Raw genomic sequence first — 20,718 nt, forward strand, 5'->3', positions numbered from 1 at the left:
TTATTGGGTTTTACTGTGCTCAAATTGTTTAATTTACTCAAATGGATTAAGTTCACAGTACTCATTAAGATTAGTTTTTGAACTTAAATGGTTTGTTCCAATAGAGTTCCTCAAATGGTTTGAGTTACCTTAACCTTTTGGGTTTTACAGTGTATTATTATTATTATTATTATTATTATTATTATTATTATTATTATTATTATTATTATTATTATTATTATACATTTTTATGCTTTTCATTACATGAAACGTTTGCTGGCATTTTCATAAAATGTTAAACTAAAGGCAAAAAATTTATACATTTATAAACTAAAATGCATTAAAATAAAAGACTAATGATTCTGTGCTTTAAATAGCAAAACATTTTTTATTGTCATTTCAGAAAATTAAATGTAAAATTGCTAATTAAATTGAATAAAAAAAGTGAACATAAAAAAAAGAAAAAAGAAAAGATTGGGCAATGTATGCTCTGCATTGCATAAACCATTCACTGAGAACTTTCTATTTTACTCATGCACGCATGTTTATTTGACATTTTATGAGCTTCCTGGTATACACAATTTGTAAATTTGCATATAAATCTGTCATTTCTGTTTCAGTAAGCTGTTGTTTTATTATTATTATTTTTGTGTTATCTTGTAAATCAGCAGACAGAATCAGTGAGATTTATTTACTTTGGTTGAACATCTGGCTGCCTTATCTTTCTTGTTCTTCTTCCTTAGGCTGTTTGAAGAGATGTTGTAAAACCTCATACAGAACCAATGTGTGTTTTTATGCAAATGTATGTGTTCTTTAGGTCTATCAGCATTGAGATATCTTGAAGGATGGCTCTGACTAATCCCATGCCACTGGGGCCGTGGAAGGCAAGTAAACGGTTGAAGTCTGGGAAATGCAATATGAGATCATATAGAGTTTAATGTCTCTCTTTGTGGCTGTTTGTAGCTCACAGTCTATGACCAGGAGAACTTCCAAGGCAAGCGCATGGAGTTTACCTCAGCCTGTCAGAACATCATGGAGTGCGGCATGGATAACGTGCGCTCTCTTAAGGTGGAGTGTGGCGCGTAAGTCATGAACAAAATTCACACAAGCATCTAAAAGGGACAATGGCAGACCTCCGCTTGCTGAATTAAAGTTGCTACTGGAGTAGCGTTTAGAAGTTTGGGGAGACTACAATAAAAAAAAAACCCTTTTTATTTAAGATTTTTCAATATATATTTTTTCAGAACAACCTCTTCCCCAACAGTTTAATCCCTTACAGATATGGGAATCCATTGAAAAAAATAATATTATAAAAATAAAAATAATAAAAATAAATAAATAAAAGGTACTTAATAATTACTTTTTAGGGGATACATTTGTACATCAAGTTACATTGTGTTACATTGTAGTTACCTCAAATTACATTGGTTATAGGTTAAGAAACCTTTAAATATACATATCTAAATATGTTGTAATACTTTTCCACCTCTTCGGAAAAATATCAGTCTTCATTTTTAGACATGCAGTCATTTTTTTTTTATTACATAGACCTGTTTAAGTCTCTGAATCCACTGAGCCACCTTTGGAGAACCTTCTTCCATCCAATGCACTGTTATCATTTTTTTTGCAACCAGTAATAATATCCTTAGGGCAAATCTTGTTTCTTCATTAAACATTTTTTGACAGTGCTCCCAGTAAGCACACAGCTGGATTGAGGGGTATTTCTTTATCTATTATCTTATCTATTTCTTAATATTTTCCCAAAATTCTTGAATCTTAGCATTTATCTGATCAAAATACAGTGAAAACAATAATTACTAATATATTTTACTTGTTTTTTTAATATATTTTTTTGTGATACATTTGTTTAGTATTAGTATTGTTAGGTGTAAACAGTATTTATTTGAAACTGCTATCTTTGATGCAATTCTAAGCCTTTACTGTCACTTTTGATCAATATAATTGATCGTTTAAATCTTTCTGACCCGCACTAAAAACAGTGGCATCTATTTTATACATATTTTTGTATGTAAAAAAATTGTAGCAACACAAATATTTCTAGCATTTTTTTTTTCAGTTAATATTATGCTTATGCATCATAAAAAATGTACTAACCAGATATTTGAATTGCTAGGCCATATATTATGTATGTGTATATGTGTGTGTAATTTTCTGTTTGTGTCCCTTGATTAGCTGGGCAGGCTATGAACACTCCAGCTTTTGCGGGCAGCAGTTCATCCTGGAGAGGGGTGATTACCCTCGCTGGGAGTCCTGGAGTGGCAGCAATGCCTACCACATCGAGAGACTCATGTCCTTCCGACCAATCTGCTCTGCTGTGAGTCTCAAACCACGTCAAGTAATCACTGCTGAAACACTTCAACCAGTGGTTTTCCATTCACGTGACCCACCTCTCTGCACATTTTTATATTTCTTGAATCACTTCAGACATTTGTTCTAAATTGACCTCAAGTAACTTTAGAACAGGAGTGCCCAAGCCTGTTCCTGGAGATCTATCTTCCTGCAGACTTCAGCTGCATCCTTGATCAAACACACCTGTCGTTAATTAGCAAGTGCTCCTTCAGATTCTACTTAGTTGGTTTAGTGGTGTTTGAACAAGGTTGGAGCTAAACTCTGCAGGAAGGTCAATCTCCAGGAACAGGATTGAACACCTCTGCTTTAGAAATGTACTCCGCAGAATATTCCACCAATGTTCCTGTTCGAAGTGAGCATATATGCTTCATTCAAATAGCATTTTAGTGTGCAATATATGAATTTTGGTTATATGTATTTACAATGGGACAGTCAAAATTATGACATTTAACAGATCAAGCAAAGATTTCACTGTATTTATTCTGGAGGAAGTATTTTTCATTTTAGTTTCTTCTATTGAATACAAAAGACAATATTTTAAAGAAAGTTGAAAACCAGTAACCACTGACTTCCACAGTATTTGCTTTTGCTACATTGGATGCCAATGGTTACAGGCTTTTAGCTATTTCTTCAAAATATCTTCTTTTGTGCTCAACTGAAGAAAGAAATTCAAACAGGTTTGGAACAAGTGAATGGCGTGTAAATAGTAAGTACATATTCATTTTGGATTAAGTGTATCACTTTAATATAATTAGATAAAACTGGCTACAGAACAAACCACTCTTGACCAATGAATTGCCTTGTTAACATGCTGTAAAAAACCCTTGGTTGCCTTAAATTTTAAGCTGAATCCAATTAACCGTATGAGCCCATTGAACTTATATTATGTTAAACTGACTTAAAACAGCTTGTGTAACTTATAAAATTAAGTTAGAACAAGATTAATTATTAATCTTTTAAACGTTTAATAAGTTATAATGAACTGAATACATTAGTTGTCATGACTAATTGATCATATAATTTTTTACAGTGCATAATTAACCTAGTTAAGCCTTAAAATTGCACTTTAAATTCAAAACAAATATCCTATAATTATGGCACACTGTAAACCCCACTGTTGTCATTAATAAAGAAAGTTAATATAACTTGACATTACTTAAAATACCAAGTTTTGGCATCAGAACGTAAACAGGTGTGTTTAACTTACTCATTAGGCAGCAAAAACTTTTAATTCATATTTTAAGCTCTCTGAACTTAACGTTTTAATTTGTTTAAACGATTTACCATGTCACTGTTTAAAATAATTGGTTGTGCTTGAAAAAGACAACCATGCTGATTAGTCGATATATGCTATATGACACAAGACATTTTGCTTGTGATGCTGAATTTTGCTGAAGCAGCGGCAGGACAAAGGCACTACCTGAAGCCATCTGACAAAACAAAGAGAAATTTTGAATTAGTATATGAAAATTTAAACTCTTACATACATATTTGTTTATTTATTACATGCTATTCTAATGTTAGAATAGATAAATAAACAGTTTAAAGCAGAATTATTAGCCCCTTTGATTTTTTTTTCTTTTTAAATATTTCACAAATGATGTTTAACAGAGCACGAAAATTTTCACAGTATGTCTTATAATATTTTTTCTTCTAGAGAAAGTCTTAATTGTTTTATTTCGTCTAGAATAAAAACAGTTTTAAAATTTTTAAAAGCCATTTTAATGTCAAAATTATCAGCCCCTTTAAGCTATATTTGTTTTCAATCGTCTACAGAACAAACCATCGTTATACAATAACTTTCCTAATTACCTTAACCTTCCTAGTTAACCTAATTAACCTAGTTAATTTGGTCAACTCCAGAGTTATTGATTTTCCATTACTCAAACAAACTGAAGGAATCACTTTCCTCAGACCATTTAATTAGTCTCGTCTTATTAGGGTTTACAGGGCAAAGGCAAAATAAATTAGTTTTTAGAAATTATTAAAATTATTATGTTAAAAAAAGTGTTGAAAAAAAATATTAAGTGTAAGTGTCATCTATGTGTGAAGACACTGCAGACAGTAGAGCTCCACAAATCCATAAATGAACAATCCGAAGTAAAGCAAATGTTTCCTTTTCTCAAGGAGTAGGAAGCAATGAACACTGTGTAGAGACCCTGACCTAGTAGGAACCCTGTCAATCTGAAAATCTTCTAATCTAAATCTGACGTATTAAATAAGAGAGACATACAAGAAATGCAGAACGGTTGGGCAATAGAACTGAAATGGAGAACTACTGGCTTTAATCATCTCTCCAGATTTAATATGATGTCTTTCCCAATGTCGTAATCTGCGCAGAACCACAAGGAGTCAAAGATCACGGTGTTTGAGCGGGAGAACTTCATCGGACACCAGTGGGAGATGACGGATGATTACCCGTCTCTCCAGGCCATGGGCTGGCCCTCCAACGAGATCGGCTCCATGCAGGTTCAGAGCGGGGCGTGAGTACCACACTTCTCTCTCTAGACACCACAGATGGTCCTGTAAGCAGTGTTCCCTGGAAGCTGCATGATTGCTCGAGCCACGTGCTTCTGGTGTCACATTCATGCAAGAAAAAAATGGTCAAATGTGTGAGGATAGCTTTTGTATTTTAGTGAATGATACATAACTGATCTTTCGGTAAGTCCCTCCCATTGAACATGTATGAGCCAATGGCAATTTAGTATCCGTTGCATGGCGACCAGAACTGTGACATCTTTAGAGGTTTCAGTGCCAGTTTTAGATTTGAGAAACATGGGAACATTTTGGCTTGATGGTGTTTTGCTACAAAAATGCTAAATGATGTGGGTAAGACTAATTTCAGATATTCTAAGTTGATGGGCAATGGAATTAATTTTTTTTTTACATTTCCCAAACCCAAACAAGACAAATTTATTATATGTATAGGGTTATCATTCTAACGTGAAGCAAATCTTTACAATGTTCTCAAAAAAAAAAGAAAAGAAATCCTGAATGGCAAGCATAATGGAGTCACACGGGTGTAATGTTCGCTATTTCAGTTTCTCTGCAAATGTGTTTGCAACCACCATTTTTTACACAAAACACCTCAAAAACCTAGTAAAAACAGTGTTAAAACCTTTTCCCTTTAATCTTTTTTAGCAAAATTGACAAAATCACTCTTTTCTCATGTGATGCTTACAAATGCTCATTAACACAAGGTGATGAAAATCCAGCTTCTGATTACATGCATTTAATTATTTATTAGGAAAGTCAAAAAGAACCTATGTTATTAACCCTGCTAACATCACCTAATGTTATTTAATAGCCATTGTTATATGAAGAGTTCAGATGCAAAAACCTCTAAATGCCATCTGAAGTTTACTCTCAGCCTCCAGTGTTTATGTTAAAGTATTTCACTTTAAAGGGAATGAAAAGAACTTATTTGTGACTATAAATGTTAAATTTCTGAGCCTACACACAAGAGTCGTATAAAAAAAGCTAAATTTACAAGAAAACATCTAAAGGCATTTAGAGTTTTTTGCATCTAACCTCTTCATATGTAGTAACACAGCCTTTGCCTTAAATGAGCCTAAACAGTTATGAAAGTAATGAAATGCTTTCATTATTGATCTGTATCAAACAAAAAAGTGCTTCAAAATGAGAGATTCATTTGCTGCTCTTCACTAAAAAACTATAGTAGCTTTAATCAATATTTAAATTATTCAACGAATAAAAAGTAAAGGAGGTTTTATTACTTTTACAACTTTAAAAATAAATGTATAATGACATTTCTGTTTAGGCCATTGATTTTAATAGGCTAAACTAAGGCTGCACAATATATCGTTTGAGCATCGATATCGCAATGTGTGCATCCACAATAGTCACATTGCAGGATCTGCACTGTTAAATTGGGATGATATAGTTTAGGATTATATATTTTATTTTGAGATTTTATAGTCACACAGTTCAAAATACATGAGATTTGTTGAATTACTGCAGAGTTTAATCATAATGGAGCAAAAGTTGATCATTTGCACATTTTTAAGTTTAAAGCATTCAGACACTTCCAGTAACTGTTACAGAGAATAATTATTTTGAACTGTTTAAACAGTATAAGTCTTTGCAGTGTAATTTTATATTAGATTTTTTAATTTTTGTACCTGAATATGATTTGACTAGCTTGAAATCCAAAAAGCACTGTTTATTTCACTTTTATTTTTGCTCTATTGCAGTTAGCTCTACTTGTAATTTGTTTATTACATTCAGTGCATGATTTGTTCCCCTACAGAATCATGCCCATCAATAGAAAATTAATAAATTGTTTCTAAATAGGGGTATCCAAGTATATATTGCAGAAGTACAAACTATCGCTATGTCAGATTTTTCGGCTAAAATATATATTCTATCATTTGAGGCTAATTTCATTTTCTTCCCCCATATTACTGTTTCAACTGTCAACAGTTGCAACTGTTTATTTACAGTTTAACTGCTCATTTTGGGATTTGGGGTGGGTTTGCGTCTTAATGTTAATGTGTGTTTCAAGGTGTTTAGTTGTCTAAAAGTGTGTCCTGAAAATATCTCATAGATCTAAATGAAAAAGTGCTTCATATTTAGTAACTCCTGACTTTGGCTTTTTATATATTATATTATATTATATTATATTATATTATATTATATTATATTATATTATATTATATTATATTATGTTATGTTATGTTATGTTATATTATATTATATTATATTATATTATATTATATTATATTATATTATATTATATTATATTATATTATATTATATTATTAATATTTTATAATTTACTATATTATTATTATATTATAATTATTTTATAATTTATTATATTATATTATATTATATTATATTATATTATATTATATTATATTATATTATATTATATTATATTATATTATATTATATTATATTATATTATTAATATTTTATAATTTACTATATTATTATTATATTATAATTATTTTATAATTTATTATATTATATTATATTATATTATATTATATTATATTATATTATATTATATTATATTATATTATATTATATTATATTATATTATATTATATTATATTAAACAACTGTACTTTTCTGCAGAATTGTTTGTTCTTGAAAATAGGTTATAACAGAAAGGTCCAGTTAACTGAAATAACACTTTCAAGTGGCATCTGTATGATGCATTTTATATGCTGTACAAGTCTTTGCATCAGTAAGTGAGAGGTTTTATTGGGAAAATACAGGGAACATTGACTGGAACCTCTGAACATTTTTCCCATTTGAACTCTTAAATTGAATAAAAAATATAAAGGAGTATGTGTTTACATGTGTCTTCTCACTGCCTGTAGCTGGGTTTGTTACCAGTACCCCGGCTATCGTGGCTACCAGTACATCATGGAGTGTGACCACCACGGCGGCGAGTACAAACACTATCGGGAGTGGGGCTCGCATGCCCAGACCTTCCAGGTGCAGTCCATCCGCCGGGTCCAGCAGTGAGCGCCGATCGGCCAGCTCCCTTCCTCCATCCCCGACCTCCTCCTCCTCCTCCTCCAGCTCCTCCTCCACCTCCTCCTCACCTCCACCCCTTCATCCTGAAACCAGCAAGCCCAGCACAGGCTAAACGTCTGCTGCATTGCTTCTTTCTGCATGCCATCGGTCTGAAAGAGAAGTGAGAGAGTGAACTCCAGCAGATTGATCCTGTGAGCCCCACTGCAGTGCTTTGCTCCTCATCACTGTCATGATGCAGTCTGTGCAAAAGAGATCAATAAAGGGCACACACATGAAAAACAGAACCATTGTGAGAGTTTGATTGGTGTATACTTTGTAAAAAAGGTCAAATTGTGATCATTCATTCATGGTTGGCACTAAAATATCCTTGTTAAAATGACTTAAGGCGAAACACTGCAGCCAAACTCTCAGTTTTTTTATGCACCTGTCAATTTTTGTGAAGATTTAAAGTGTAAAGAAAACATCCAAATAACACTAATAATACAAGTGTTTCTGTTTTTGTGGAACTTTCTCATGTTTATACATGGGACATTCTACCAGAAACGTACATTTTAGTTTATAAAAATGTGACAGGGCCTGACTTAAGCTTATCGTTCTCAAATAAATCATACAAAAACAAGTATAAAATCATATAATTCAATGAAAGAATGCATCCTTGATCACGGTCAGCTTCTACTCTGTCAAATGATGTCACTTCCGAGTCAAAGCCTTAAACGTGTATTGCACACATTTTATGTTAAATTTAATGCAAATATGACAGGAAAGACACATGGGGACAACTGTAAATTTATTCGGATTATATATTTGTAGTATTTATTTGTAGAATTTATTAATAATTTCATGTTTTTAATCGATTGATGTGAACGATAACTGTGATAAGTTGGTGGTTCATTCCGCTCTGGCGACCCCGGATTAATAAAGGGACTAAGCCGAAAAAAAAATGAATATTATATTATATTATATTATATTATATTATATTATATTATATTATATTATATTATATTATATTATATTATATTATATTATATTATATTATATTATATTATATTATATTAAACAACTGTACTGTTCTGCAGAATTGTTTGTTCTAGAAAATAGGTTATAACAGAAAAGCATAGTTAACTGAAATAAGAAATTCACAATAATTTATTTTAACTTGCTATTATTTTTTCTAAATAAGACATTCTAGCATTACATAACTACTAAAGCTGTAGGCTAAGTTGGGCTGAGGACAAGGACAGTGACAGGGTGTGTACATTTGTAAAGTGTTTTTAATAAAGAAAAAATCTGAGAGCCAAATGAATGACATTTTCCTTAACTCACAGAAATCAACCATTAGTCCATTTTAGAAATTTTTGGGATGAAATACTTTTTATTCACTGTATTTATGTTTTTATTTCAGGGACAGATAATGTACATTTAGTAGAATGTCCTATATACAGTTAAAGTCAGAATTATCAGCCCCCCTGTTTATTTTTTCCCCAATTTCTGTTTAACGGAGAGAAGATTTCTTCAGCACATTTCTAAACATAATAGTTTTAATAATTTATTTCTAATAATTGATTTATTTTATCTTTGCCATGATGACAGTAAATAATATTTGACTAGATATTTTTCAAGACACTTCTATACAGCTTAAAGTGACATTTAAAAGCTTAACTAGGTTAATTAGGTTAACTAGTCAGGTTAGCGTAATTAGGCAAGTTTTTGTATAACGATGGTTTGTTCTGTAGACAATTGAAAAAAATATAACTTAAAGGGGCTAATAATTTTGATCTTAAAATGGTTTTTAAAAAATTAAAAACTGCTTTTATTCTAGATGAAATAAAACAAATAAGACTTTCTCCAGAAGAAAAAATATTTTAAGACATACTGTGAAAATTTACTTGCTCTGTTAAACATTATTTGGGAAATATTTAAAAAAGAGAGAAGAAAAAAACAAATAAAAATAACCAATATGACAAGAAAATGAAACAAGACATCTGATTTCTACCTATGTTAATATTGTTGTGCTTATAGAATTATATTACAGATAAAATCTTATATAAAGTAAACACGTACCTAATACAATAAATGCAGTAATCCAGAGAAACTGAGAATATTTCAATGGTCACTTTATTTTTTTGGCAAATGCTGTGTATGTAGTTTTTTTTATAGCCTTATGCGTTTTAATAATAACTAAAAACTTGAAAAGATCAAATTGAAAATTAATTATTTCCACATTTATACATAATTAAACCTTTAACTCATGTCGCAGTTGAATTTAAAAAAGCCAAATTTAGAAAAAAAAAGTCATGTTCAAATAAGAACTTATAATTCCCAATTTCTGTTAAAATGTTTTTATTTTCAAGCTTTTTGCCTTCGCCTGTGACGTAGAGAAACAGCGTCACCAAGCGCTCGTCAGAAGTTAAAAACCGGAAGCAGGCGCTGGCCAGTTATGAAACAACATAAACAAGTTAACGAACAGGAGCAAAAACACAAGGGTTCATCAAAACTTTGAAAAATTGTAACATTTCTTAACTGACGAACTTAAAGGAGAAAATGTCTGTCTTGTTGACAGTGTTGGTCGGTGTGCTTGCTGCCTACATATTGATTTATTACTGCTTGTTTAAAGGAGCCAGATATAAGGGTAACGCGACGTTAAATGGGAAAACAGCAATCGTTACAGGTTCGTAAGCTATTGAAATGATCACAATGCTTGTTGATTTGCTTGCTTTTTAATTTTTTTGTGCAATAAAGTTGTATTCTATTAGGCTATATACAATAAAAACATAATGTTTAAATTATATAAACACAGCTAAGAATGAATAAAGTTATTAAATACATAAATTTTTGTTTTAAAATCATCTTGTATTTAATATTGTAGTTTGTTTGCGGTACCTCATTGCTATTTATCAATAATCTGAATGCAGGTAGTAATACAGGCATTGGCAAAACCACTGCTTTGGATCTGGCCAAAAGAGGAGCCCGAGTGATCCTCGCCTGCCGAAACAAAGAGAGAGCTGAAGCTGCAGTGTATGACATAAGAAAGGTTATTTATTAACCTCAATTCCTCCCAGTTCTTGTCTTTTAATCTGGCTTGTATCAAGAAAATTATATTTGCTGTTTATTCTCCAGGAAAGTGGGAACTCCGAGGTTCTGTACATGCACCTGGACCTGGCCAGCTTAAAGTCTGTGCGGGATTTTGCAGAAAACTTTCTGAAGACAGAACCGAGGCTCGACCTGCTCATTAACAATGCTGGTAACTTGAAAAAAACAATGTCTACAAACTAGCACATGCAAGATGTGCAAATGAGACTCAAACACAAGCATAATCACAAGGAAATTGTTTTAATAAATAAATGATTGATAATTTAAAATAACGATTTAATGATTAGATGAAATAATTAAAACACACCAGGGTATTCTATAGTCTTTTTTTACGCACTGACAGCTATTGCATGTGTATGCCCATGTTGTGTTACTTTATGTGTGTTATTTTCTAACCAGATGTGCATAGAATATTATTTTGCATATTAAGGAAAGTCTTGATAATGCGAAAAGGTCGATGTTTACTCATTAATGTCCATGTTATTCTAAAAGTTAAATAGTTACATAGTACATTTACCAGTTGAGTTAGTTGATATGCTCAAGCTTAATTGACTATTGATGAGGTGCATTGATTTAAAGGATTATCAATATGTAAATATATGCATGCTTCTGAGATGATATAGCTGTAGCATTTCTCTCCAGGTCTTATTGCATCGGGCAGAACTGAAGATGGTTTTGGCATGGCGTTTGGTGTCAACCACCTGGGCCACTTTCTGCTGACGCTTTTGCTGTTGGATCGGCTGAAGCAGTCGGAGAGCAGTCGTGTTGTCAACGTGTCTGCCCTGCTGCATCGCCTGGGCTCTCTGGATTTCAACCTCCTCAACACGCAAAAGGATCTGGTCACGGGTCAGTCATACTGGCACGCCATCAGAGCCTACTGCCACAGCAAACTATGCAATGTGCTCTTCACCCGAGAGCTCGCAAACCGATTGGAAGGCACGAGTGTCACTTGCTATTGCATGCATCCAGGTTGGTTAAATTGGTTTTATTTATTTTTCTGCTAGTGATGCACCGACCTTGATTTTTCATTGCTGATTATTTTACAAGCAAATTGACTGATACCGATTTCCATTCAAAAAGAAAAAGCTAGAAACAAGAAAGACTTAAAAAATGAGTACATGCACTAGGTGTTCATTTGCTTTATTACAGGCTGAACTGATGTGATTTCGGATTTTAAACACAATACACACAACTAGACTACATACATTAGCCTTGACAGGCAGTGGTTTAACATAGATTGTATAATACAGTGTAATCAAAGTATGAAGTAAAAACATAACGATCTGACTTTAGATTTGTGAAACGGTGCTATGTAAAACATACCTGTACAAATCAAAAACAGTAGATAGGCTGAATTAAAATGCAGATTCACTCTCTGCCTAACGACTCTCCACTCTAACGGCAGGATTTGTTTCTATGGGTAGTGGCTGAAACAATACCCGCATTTCCACTGTCGGGCCAGTGTGAGCCAGGGCTTTTATTGGGTCGGGCCCACAACCCACCCAGTTCAGCGGGAATCAGAGAGGCAGATAAAGCACACCATCGCATCATCACGAATCGATTAAAATAAAGACAACCGATACAAACAAAAGACATGTTACTATACAGCATTACATTATATGTCTATACTCATAGGCCAATGTATTTTCATTCATTTGTTTACTTGCTGACTGACTGTTGGCATCGTACATTAAGTAGTCTCGCCACTAATGGAGGGATGACCCAGCGCACAATCTATAATATAAAACCACAGAAATTTAACTTGGCAATAACTTGGTGTAAAATGTATTTTATAACATCGTCGTTTCGGTAGACGTCGTCAAACATTCAGCTCAAATGAAAGAAAGAAAGAAACCCAGCCGTGAGCAGCATTGACAGAGCTGTGAAGTGCACGCTTGTATGAATTAGATTGTTCTAATTCATATGAATTAGCCGCTAAATCAAAAAGTTACGAATTGCCGTGAGATTGCATTGCACATACACACATACATGCATCTAAACGTGCATGTTTCATGCACAAACACACCATTTACAACTTGACAAAAACTCTCCACAACTGAAAGTTACTGGCTCCTGTGTCTTTAATATGATCTAAAGATTATTATGCATAATTAAAACATCAAGGAGGACACAGTAAGGAAATATCATTTTATTAAATTTAAACTACTTTATTATTTTATGCTACACCCTTACATTTAAAAGGGAAACATAAGGGCGATCTTAAGCAAAAAGACCCCTAGCCTATAAGGTGTTTTATGGAATAGCCAATATTAAACTGACTAGCTATATTTTTTTCTTCCCCTATTTACTTATTTTTGGCGCATGTGCTATCGGAAAACTAGTGTAATGGCGACACGACATTTTAGCCAGACTTGGGCAAACTCCGCCTCTACTTTCACTCTGCCCCAAAGCTCTTTGGCCCAAGGTATACGGCGGGCCGAAAAAGGCTGGCCGCTGGCCCTAAGGAAACCTCACTTTGGCCCAATCGGGCCCCGAAAGTGACAGTGAAAATGCATCTGGCTCGCTCTGGCATGCTCACTTTAGGCGCGATAGTGGAAACATGGCCATTGGTTTTTAACATGCATCTAAAAAGACCGTAACTTTTCTGAGAACGATAGGTTCCATTCATAGATACCATCATAACACCAAACAATATCTAGGATTTTTTTGCCCAGTATTACAGCCTTCAAAAACACTAAGTTTCTCTGTCTTTCACAGTTGCTGAAAAGTTTTTCAAATACAACTACAGTCTACACACAAGATTAAATTAACAGATGCACAAGTATTCTGAATGAAGCTTATGTATAGTACATTAAATATAGGTTATTACTTTAGTTCTAGATCTTCTGATTTTCAAAGATGAAATGAACATACACATTAACATGAGGCTTAATGAAAAGGGCCCAAACACAAGACTCGTATCTATACAATCTTTTTTATTAATGCAACATTTCAGAATCCTGGAACTGTGAAATGAATGAATGTTAATATTTGTTAATGTAGATGACTTTCAATGGCTGTTTGAACTGTGCTGTCTAAATAGTATCTTGTATAAGTTTTAGCATCTCTGGTTGCAAAATTTGTAATATAAAGTGGTGTGAAAGTGCGTGGCACAACACTCCCACCCCACCCTGCACTGATTTCTTTTTTTTTATTTGTTGATTCAGAAATTGAATGTTTCAGACCATCAAAAAATGTTAAATATTAGTCAAAGATAACACAAGTAAACACATTAAATGAATGTTTCTAGTATAAACACATCATGCACTTTTTAAATGAAGGTTTCGATTGTTAAAGGAAAATAAAATCCAAAACTACATAGCCCTGTGTGAAAAAGTGTTTCCCCTAAACCTAATAACACTTAGCATAATGAAGTGTTGCATTGAGTTTGTTACAGCACTGTGCATGAATCATCTTTGCAGAATTGTTGGTGAATTTTTAAGGATGAACCACATTTTTAAGGTCATGCCACATCATCCCAATTGGATTCAGATCAGGACTTTGACTAGGCCACTCCAAAGTTTTTCTTTTGTTTTTCTTTAGCCATTCAGAAGTAGACTCGTTGATGTGCTTTGAAATAAGTGGTTTTAACACTTTCACACATCGTTTTCCCCCACTTAATAACAAAAACCTTCATTTTAAAACTGCATGATGTGTTGTGTTATCTTTGACTAATATTTACATTTGTTTTAATGATAAAAAGAAAATAAAAAAAATCAGTAAGGGTTAAAGTAACACTTTCACACCACTGTCTTTTTGCAGTTAAAGTTTTCCGGCAAAAAACAGTTTCGCATTTGGATCAAAATCTAGACATTTTATTGGTGCATTTGTACTTTTTGCTATTTTTAAGCATTATCCTTCTTTTTTTTAATGCATTCTATTTATGGTCTCATTCTTGTAGGTGTCATATCCACCGAAATAGGAAGGTATATGGGTCCGCTACAGAAACTGCTTTGCCTGCCCATGTCGAAGCTGTTTTTCCTGGACCCCGAGGCAGGTGCGCAGACCACGCTTTACTGTGCTTTGCAGGAGGGCCTGGAGCCTCTGAGTGGACGCTACTTCTCATCTTGCGCTCTGCAAGAAGTTGGTGCTTTGGGACGGGATGATGCTCTGGCCAGGAAGCTTTGGGACGTGAGCGAGAGACTGTGTGGCCTGTCCTGAATGAGCTCACACAGGTTTGTGGATCAGTAGAACCAAACAGAAATAAAGAAAGAAAAAGATGAGGTGTGTAGTTTATGTAGTTCTCTCCTCATTTACCAAATCATGCATAGCTGAGGCAAACTGGTTTTTATGTTTGGTATATGTGATCCGGGACCACAAAACTAGTCTTATGAGTCAGAATTATGGATTCTTGTGTAAAAAAATCATTGGATTCAATGAAGAAATTTAGTAAATATAAATGTATTAGCTCAATTTTGATTGGTATTGTGCATTGCTAAGCACTTTTATTTACACTTTATACGCGACTTTAAGACTAATTTTAAAGGCTATTTTTCTTATTATTTTGATTTATCATTTATATATTTGAGCTTTCAGATTGCAGATTTTCCACTAGTTGTATCTCAGCCAAATATTCTCCTTATATTTCTTAAGCTTTCGGGTGACGTAATCTAAAAAACATTGACACGCATAACTGGTTTTGTGATCCAGAGTCCCATGTATTGCTTTATAATATATCATTGCTTTATTTTAATACAATAGCTGTTAATTCGGGATGCGTATTTTACTTTTGGTTTATGCATTTCTGATTTGAGTTTGTAATACTATTAGGTCCATTAGTTAACATTAGTGAACACACAAACAGCATTATTAGTTAATTTTAGCTCGGTCCGGTAAATAACATTGCTGACATATTTTTATTCAAATCAAAAGTAGAATTAAGTGTTGAAATTTAATGTTAACTAAGATTAAATGCTTTACAATATTTTTTTATGTTAACTAAAGTAAAATGAGCCTTATTGTAAAGTGCTGCCACATTTTTTTATACATTTCAATGCTATTTTATTGTAATCAAAGTAAAACACTAACATCAGTTGTTCTACATGCTACAAGTAGTTAGGCATAACAGTATTACCATCTCTAATGATCAAAAATCTTGCAAGAAGCAAATTAGCCAATTTTACTATGGTACAAAACTATCATGCATTCCTACTTTAACCAACAGTATGTATATAATATATTCATACAATCAGGATCAGTAACCAGTTATTGTCTCTTATTTGTGACACCTATATTGCTTTTGTTGAAAATATTTAGAGGTGAATCAGAGGTGCAGTTTTGTATTCTCTCACTGCACTCGATGGCTCTAAAAGCTTTGCATATTTCTTAGTAGGCTTTCATGACATTGTTATTGCCAGCTTCCTGTTTGAGGCTGTGTTTGTTTGTTCGTTTTACTATATTTCTGTCTAGCTATTGATATGTGTATTGTTCTACATATCTACCATTCTATATCTGCGTATACATTTGTTTTGTTTGTCATTTCATTGTTCTTTTTATCTATTGTACTATCTGTCATTTAGTTGATCGTTCTCTCTGTCTGTCTGTCTGTCATTCTTAAAAAAAACTATCTTTTTTTTGTCTCTTTCATTATAGCGGGACTATCGTTATTAAAGTATGAATACATTTACTTCCTTGTATTCAGTTCTTTTGACCTAAATGAGAAACATTTGAACATTCACTTTTTTTTCTTCTTCTTAAAACCCATGGCAAATTTAAATACCTCATGAATTTGAAACTCATCATTATTTAAGTTAAATAAAAAAAGAACATCACTTTCTTGGATCCATTTAACACGTCGTCTCACAGGATGCAGCATCTGTTTGGTACGCTGGGTGGCAGTAGCGCGTCACATTTGGATGCGTTCGACTGAGGGCGACACAACCTGAAGAGTCTACAGAGACCTCTGTCAAGATGACAATCATTAGAATAAAGTAGGTTAGATTACACTGAGAATTGCAGAAGTAATTTCATGTAATATTAGAGTTTGCTTTTCCACTGAATGAAAGTGGGCGTCGGGGGCTGCAGCCTTTCGATGTGATGGGATAACCAAAAAACGAGGACTTGTAATAGACCCATATCCATGCATCTTCAACAGACCCCCTGTAGCTAATGGATCCTTTACTTCACAATAAGATTGTCACATTTGTGACGTTGTGAAGACCTAATTTTAGCATCCTATTTATATAGCAGTCCCAATAGGATTTAGCAATTCTGCGATCACCGAATTAAACACAAAACCAAGCTAATTTAAGTCGAAATAGCTTTCATTTTTTTAACAAATTGCCACAGATTTTGGGTTTATGATGTATCTTGTGACATTATCAGACTTAAATGAGTCATGTGACATTTTAATGGCTCATATATGAAATATAGTATATGTATTCTATGTAACCCTGGACCACAATACCAGTCATAAGTGTCATTTGAGATTTGCCATTTGAGAAATTGAGATTTGCACATCTTCCGGATAATGTTTAATTTGTTAGCATTCAACAATATTTGGCTGAGATATTTGAAAATCTGGAAACTTGGGTGTTAAAAACCCCCCAAAATACAGAAAAAATTGCATTTAATGTTAAAATTAAGTTGTCATCAATGAAAATTATTTATCAGAAATTGAATGTTATTATATATGTTAATAATTTGATGATTTTTGGCATAAAAGAAAAAATATATAATTTTGACCCGTACAATGTATATATATTTGAGAATTGCTGTACAACATAAGACAATTTGCCATCCAGGTTCGCATATTTTTATAATAGTACAATTAGGGCTGGGCGATTAATCGAAAAATTACCGGAATCGACATTCAGAACCTATAACGATCAAATTTTTCCAAGTTAATTGTTTCAATTACTTTCCCTACCGTGTGTGGAGTCATGTGACCCCACTCTGATTTATACTTCTGCATTAAATGTACTGGTGTGGTCCGGTGCAGCCTTGGCATTGCATATCTGTGCACCTTTCAAAAAATGTAACTACACATTGCACGTTAGCATACATTGACAATGATTAAAAGCTGTGCCAGAAAAACCTTGAGGTGACATATTTTCTATTACAATAAAATTAATAATTACATTAAAATATGTTTACAGAAGATTCAAATAATGCACCTAAATAATATTTACAAGATATAAAAGGGTTATTTTATTTAGAAGAGATACTGCTTATTTTCTACTTTTAATATGAAAAACACAATAATAATAATTACTTTTGTTTTCAAAAGTGTAAGTAATTCATTTTTATTTAATTTATTTTATTTTTATTTTCGCTTTTTTATAAGAGTGACTGTTGGTTTTAGGCAACATGTGTTTTAAGTTCAGCTGTTGAAGTAATGTTGAAGTAAAAAATCATAAATAATTATTTTAAAATGAATTAATGCACGCTTCATTCAAAAATCTCTGATTATAATATGAAAGCATATTTGCTGTACAAAACTTGTCAGTGAACTGTGAAGGCAAAAAATTAAATAAATAAACAATAAAATAATCATTCATTAATCGTAATCAAGTTTAAATGTTCGATTAATCGAGTTTTAACTCACCCAGCCCCAAGTACAATAGACTTGTATAAAACATATTATATTACTCTAAATCTTCTCTGTTGTTAGTAAGATGACATTTTAATGCTTACATTTTTATATATAAAAACGTTGGTCACAAAGACATATTTGATTTATATACTTTAGCTTGATTTTTTTATTTTCTAATGCTACTCATTACTTTGGGTATGAAATATGATACAGTGCACTTAATAGGCTTAAGAAGTAAAACACTTAATCATCCAACACAATCTCACGGCAATTTGTAACTTTTTGTTTTACTGGCTAATTCGTATCAATTCGTACGATCTAATTTATATGATGTGCTCATCACCCAATGATGGTTGGGTTTAGGGGTGGGGTTGGGTGCCACGCCTCCTTAAAATCGTACATTTTCGTACGACTAAACTGACAAAACGTAAAATACTTCTGTTTTCTCATGAGATCAGGCTGAATCATCTCACTCTTATTCTCTCTATTACCTTTTATATACATTACAGAACCCAGTTGTTCCTTAGTTCAAAATAGAAACAATATTTTAACAGGATTGTTATCTGAGTATGTTTGCAGCAAAATAAAACAACAAAAGTGCACAAATATTTCCACTAATTTTGAGAAAAGACACTTTTTTTTTACAGCAAACTGTAGATCTGAAAAATGTCCTGCAAAGCCTGAGAATTAATAGACTTGTTCAGATTTTTAAAGCTACGTTCTCTGTGTATGGTTTAACTCAAAGTAATTTCATCCAGTTTATTATTGTTTTCTAGCCTGAAATCAGATTGGATCAGTCACGGCACATTCATAATATGCATTGTGTGTTCATGTCACTGATCATATCTGAGCCTCCTGCGTGTGTTGGTTCTCATGCACAGTAAGTCTGTAACTACACCGTCCCCTTCGATTCGTTTTGTAGAAGCAAAACACATTGATGAGTGACGGCAGGTGTTTACTTTGGACGCTCTCCCAAGCTCTTTGGCACAGTACTTAACGACTGGATTAGTGCATCAATTAGCAATCACTGCATGGGAGGAGCCTGATTGATCGAGGCTGCTGTTGCTTGGGCTGGGCATGGGGCATGATGGGGCGTGTGTGTGAGCGTGTGTGTGTGTGTGTGTGTGTGTGTGTGTGTATAGTGACCAGCTGTTTGCGTATTAGTTCAAAGGACTAATTTCACTGCATGATGGCAGAAATAAACCATATGGCCCTTGTTGACCTTGTAAGCATATCATATACCTGAAGTCACCTGGAACTGTTATATTAGTGGAATTTGCTAGAGTGATAATTGTCATCTTTTTAATATTACAAGATGAAAAAACATTATTGTAATTAAAAGTGCGTTGTTACAACAAAAGGTAATGTAAACAAATACTAAAAGACTGCTTGTCAGGTTGGGATGATGTAGAACGTGACCTAAAGTAACTTGATGCAACAAAGCTACACACATACTTATAGGGCATGCCCTGTGAGCAAAAAAATTTTTTTGTAATTTAAAGTTTACTTATGCTTTGTTACAATAATAAGTATTGTAAACAAATACGAATAGGTAATTAACTAACTAGTTAACACAAACTAAAAAGTGAGTATTAAATTCTCAAGATATAGTAATACATACTATTACTTAATTGTATATTTTTAAGTGATAATACATTTGATCTCTTTATATTAAACACAAAAATATGAGTTTTTAAAATTTATTTTATTATACATTACAATCTAAACAATTTTTAGTAAATTATTAAATAGATTATTACAATGTATTTAATTCTGATAATACACTAATGTAAAATAGTGTAATTGGATTTTGTGTTATATAATTAAATCTGTTTTTTTTCAAACTATTGCAGTAAATTCCATAATTATTTAATGCATTTAATATAAAATTTTTATACTTAATACATTCTTTTTATGTAACAATATAATAATAATAAATTGCATTATTTACATTTTCGGTGGGCCACAAAATAAAACATAATAGAACAATAATTTAGAAAAAGTGTAAGTTTTTACAGTTAAATTTTAAGCTGATTCTGATCATGTATTAAATTTGACAATTTAAAATTGTAAAAAGGTCTTGTATGCAAGCTAACATGCCCCTAAATATTGGCAAATTAAATTTTTAGCAGATATGTTGCATTTCCAAATTTATGATATCGATGAATACCAAAAACACCAATGACTAGGGCCAGACAGAATCTGCAGACGTTTCTTGCTATTTCTGGGCAGAA

The 20,718-nt window shown here is 32.7% G+C and overlaps 2 protein-coding genes across 2 annotated transcripts; both read left to right on the top strand.

Moving 5' to 3' along the window:
* The first annotated feature begins 824 nt into the window (after positions 1 to 824).
* cryba1a (crystallin, beta A1a) lies at positions 825 to 8,021 on the top strand. The gene is made up of 5 exons (XM_056474130.1): positions 825 to 863; positions 943 to 1,061; positions 2,173 to 2,314; positions 4,690 to 4,832; positions 7,701 to 8,021. The coding sequence occupies exons 1-5, from the start codon at positions 825 to 827 to the stop codon at positions 7,846 to 7,848; spliced, it is 591 nt and encodes a 196-aa protein (XP_056330105.1). The 3' UTR covers positions 7,849 to 8,021.
* Positions 8,022 to 10,279: 2,258 nt separating this feature from the next.
* dhrs13a.3 (dehydrogenase/reductase (SDR family) member 13a, duplicate 3) lies at positions 10,280 to 16,576 on the top strand. Its single transcript, XM_056473826.1, has 5 exons — positions 10,280 to 10,528; positions 10,773 to 10,891; positions 10,978 to 11,101; positions 11,593 to 11,919; positions 14,852 to 16,576. The coding sequence occupies exons 1-5, from the start codon at positions 10,402 to 10,404 to the stop codon at positions 15,109 to 15,111; spliced, it is 957 nt and encodes a 318-aa protein (XP_056329801.1). The 5' UTR covers positions 10,280 to 10,401; the 3' UTR covers positions 15,112 to 16,576.
* The last annotated feature ends 4,142 nt before the right edge of the window (positions 16,577 to 20,718 follow it).

The sequence above is a fragment of the Danio aesculapii genome, chromosome 15 (assembly GCF_903798145.1).
Source record: "Danio aesculapii chromosome 15, fDanAes4.1, whole genome shotgun sequence".
NCBI lineage: Eukaryota > Metazoa > Chordata > Actinopteri > Cypriniformes > Danionidae > Danio > Danio aesculapii.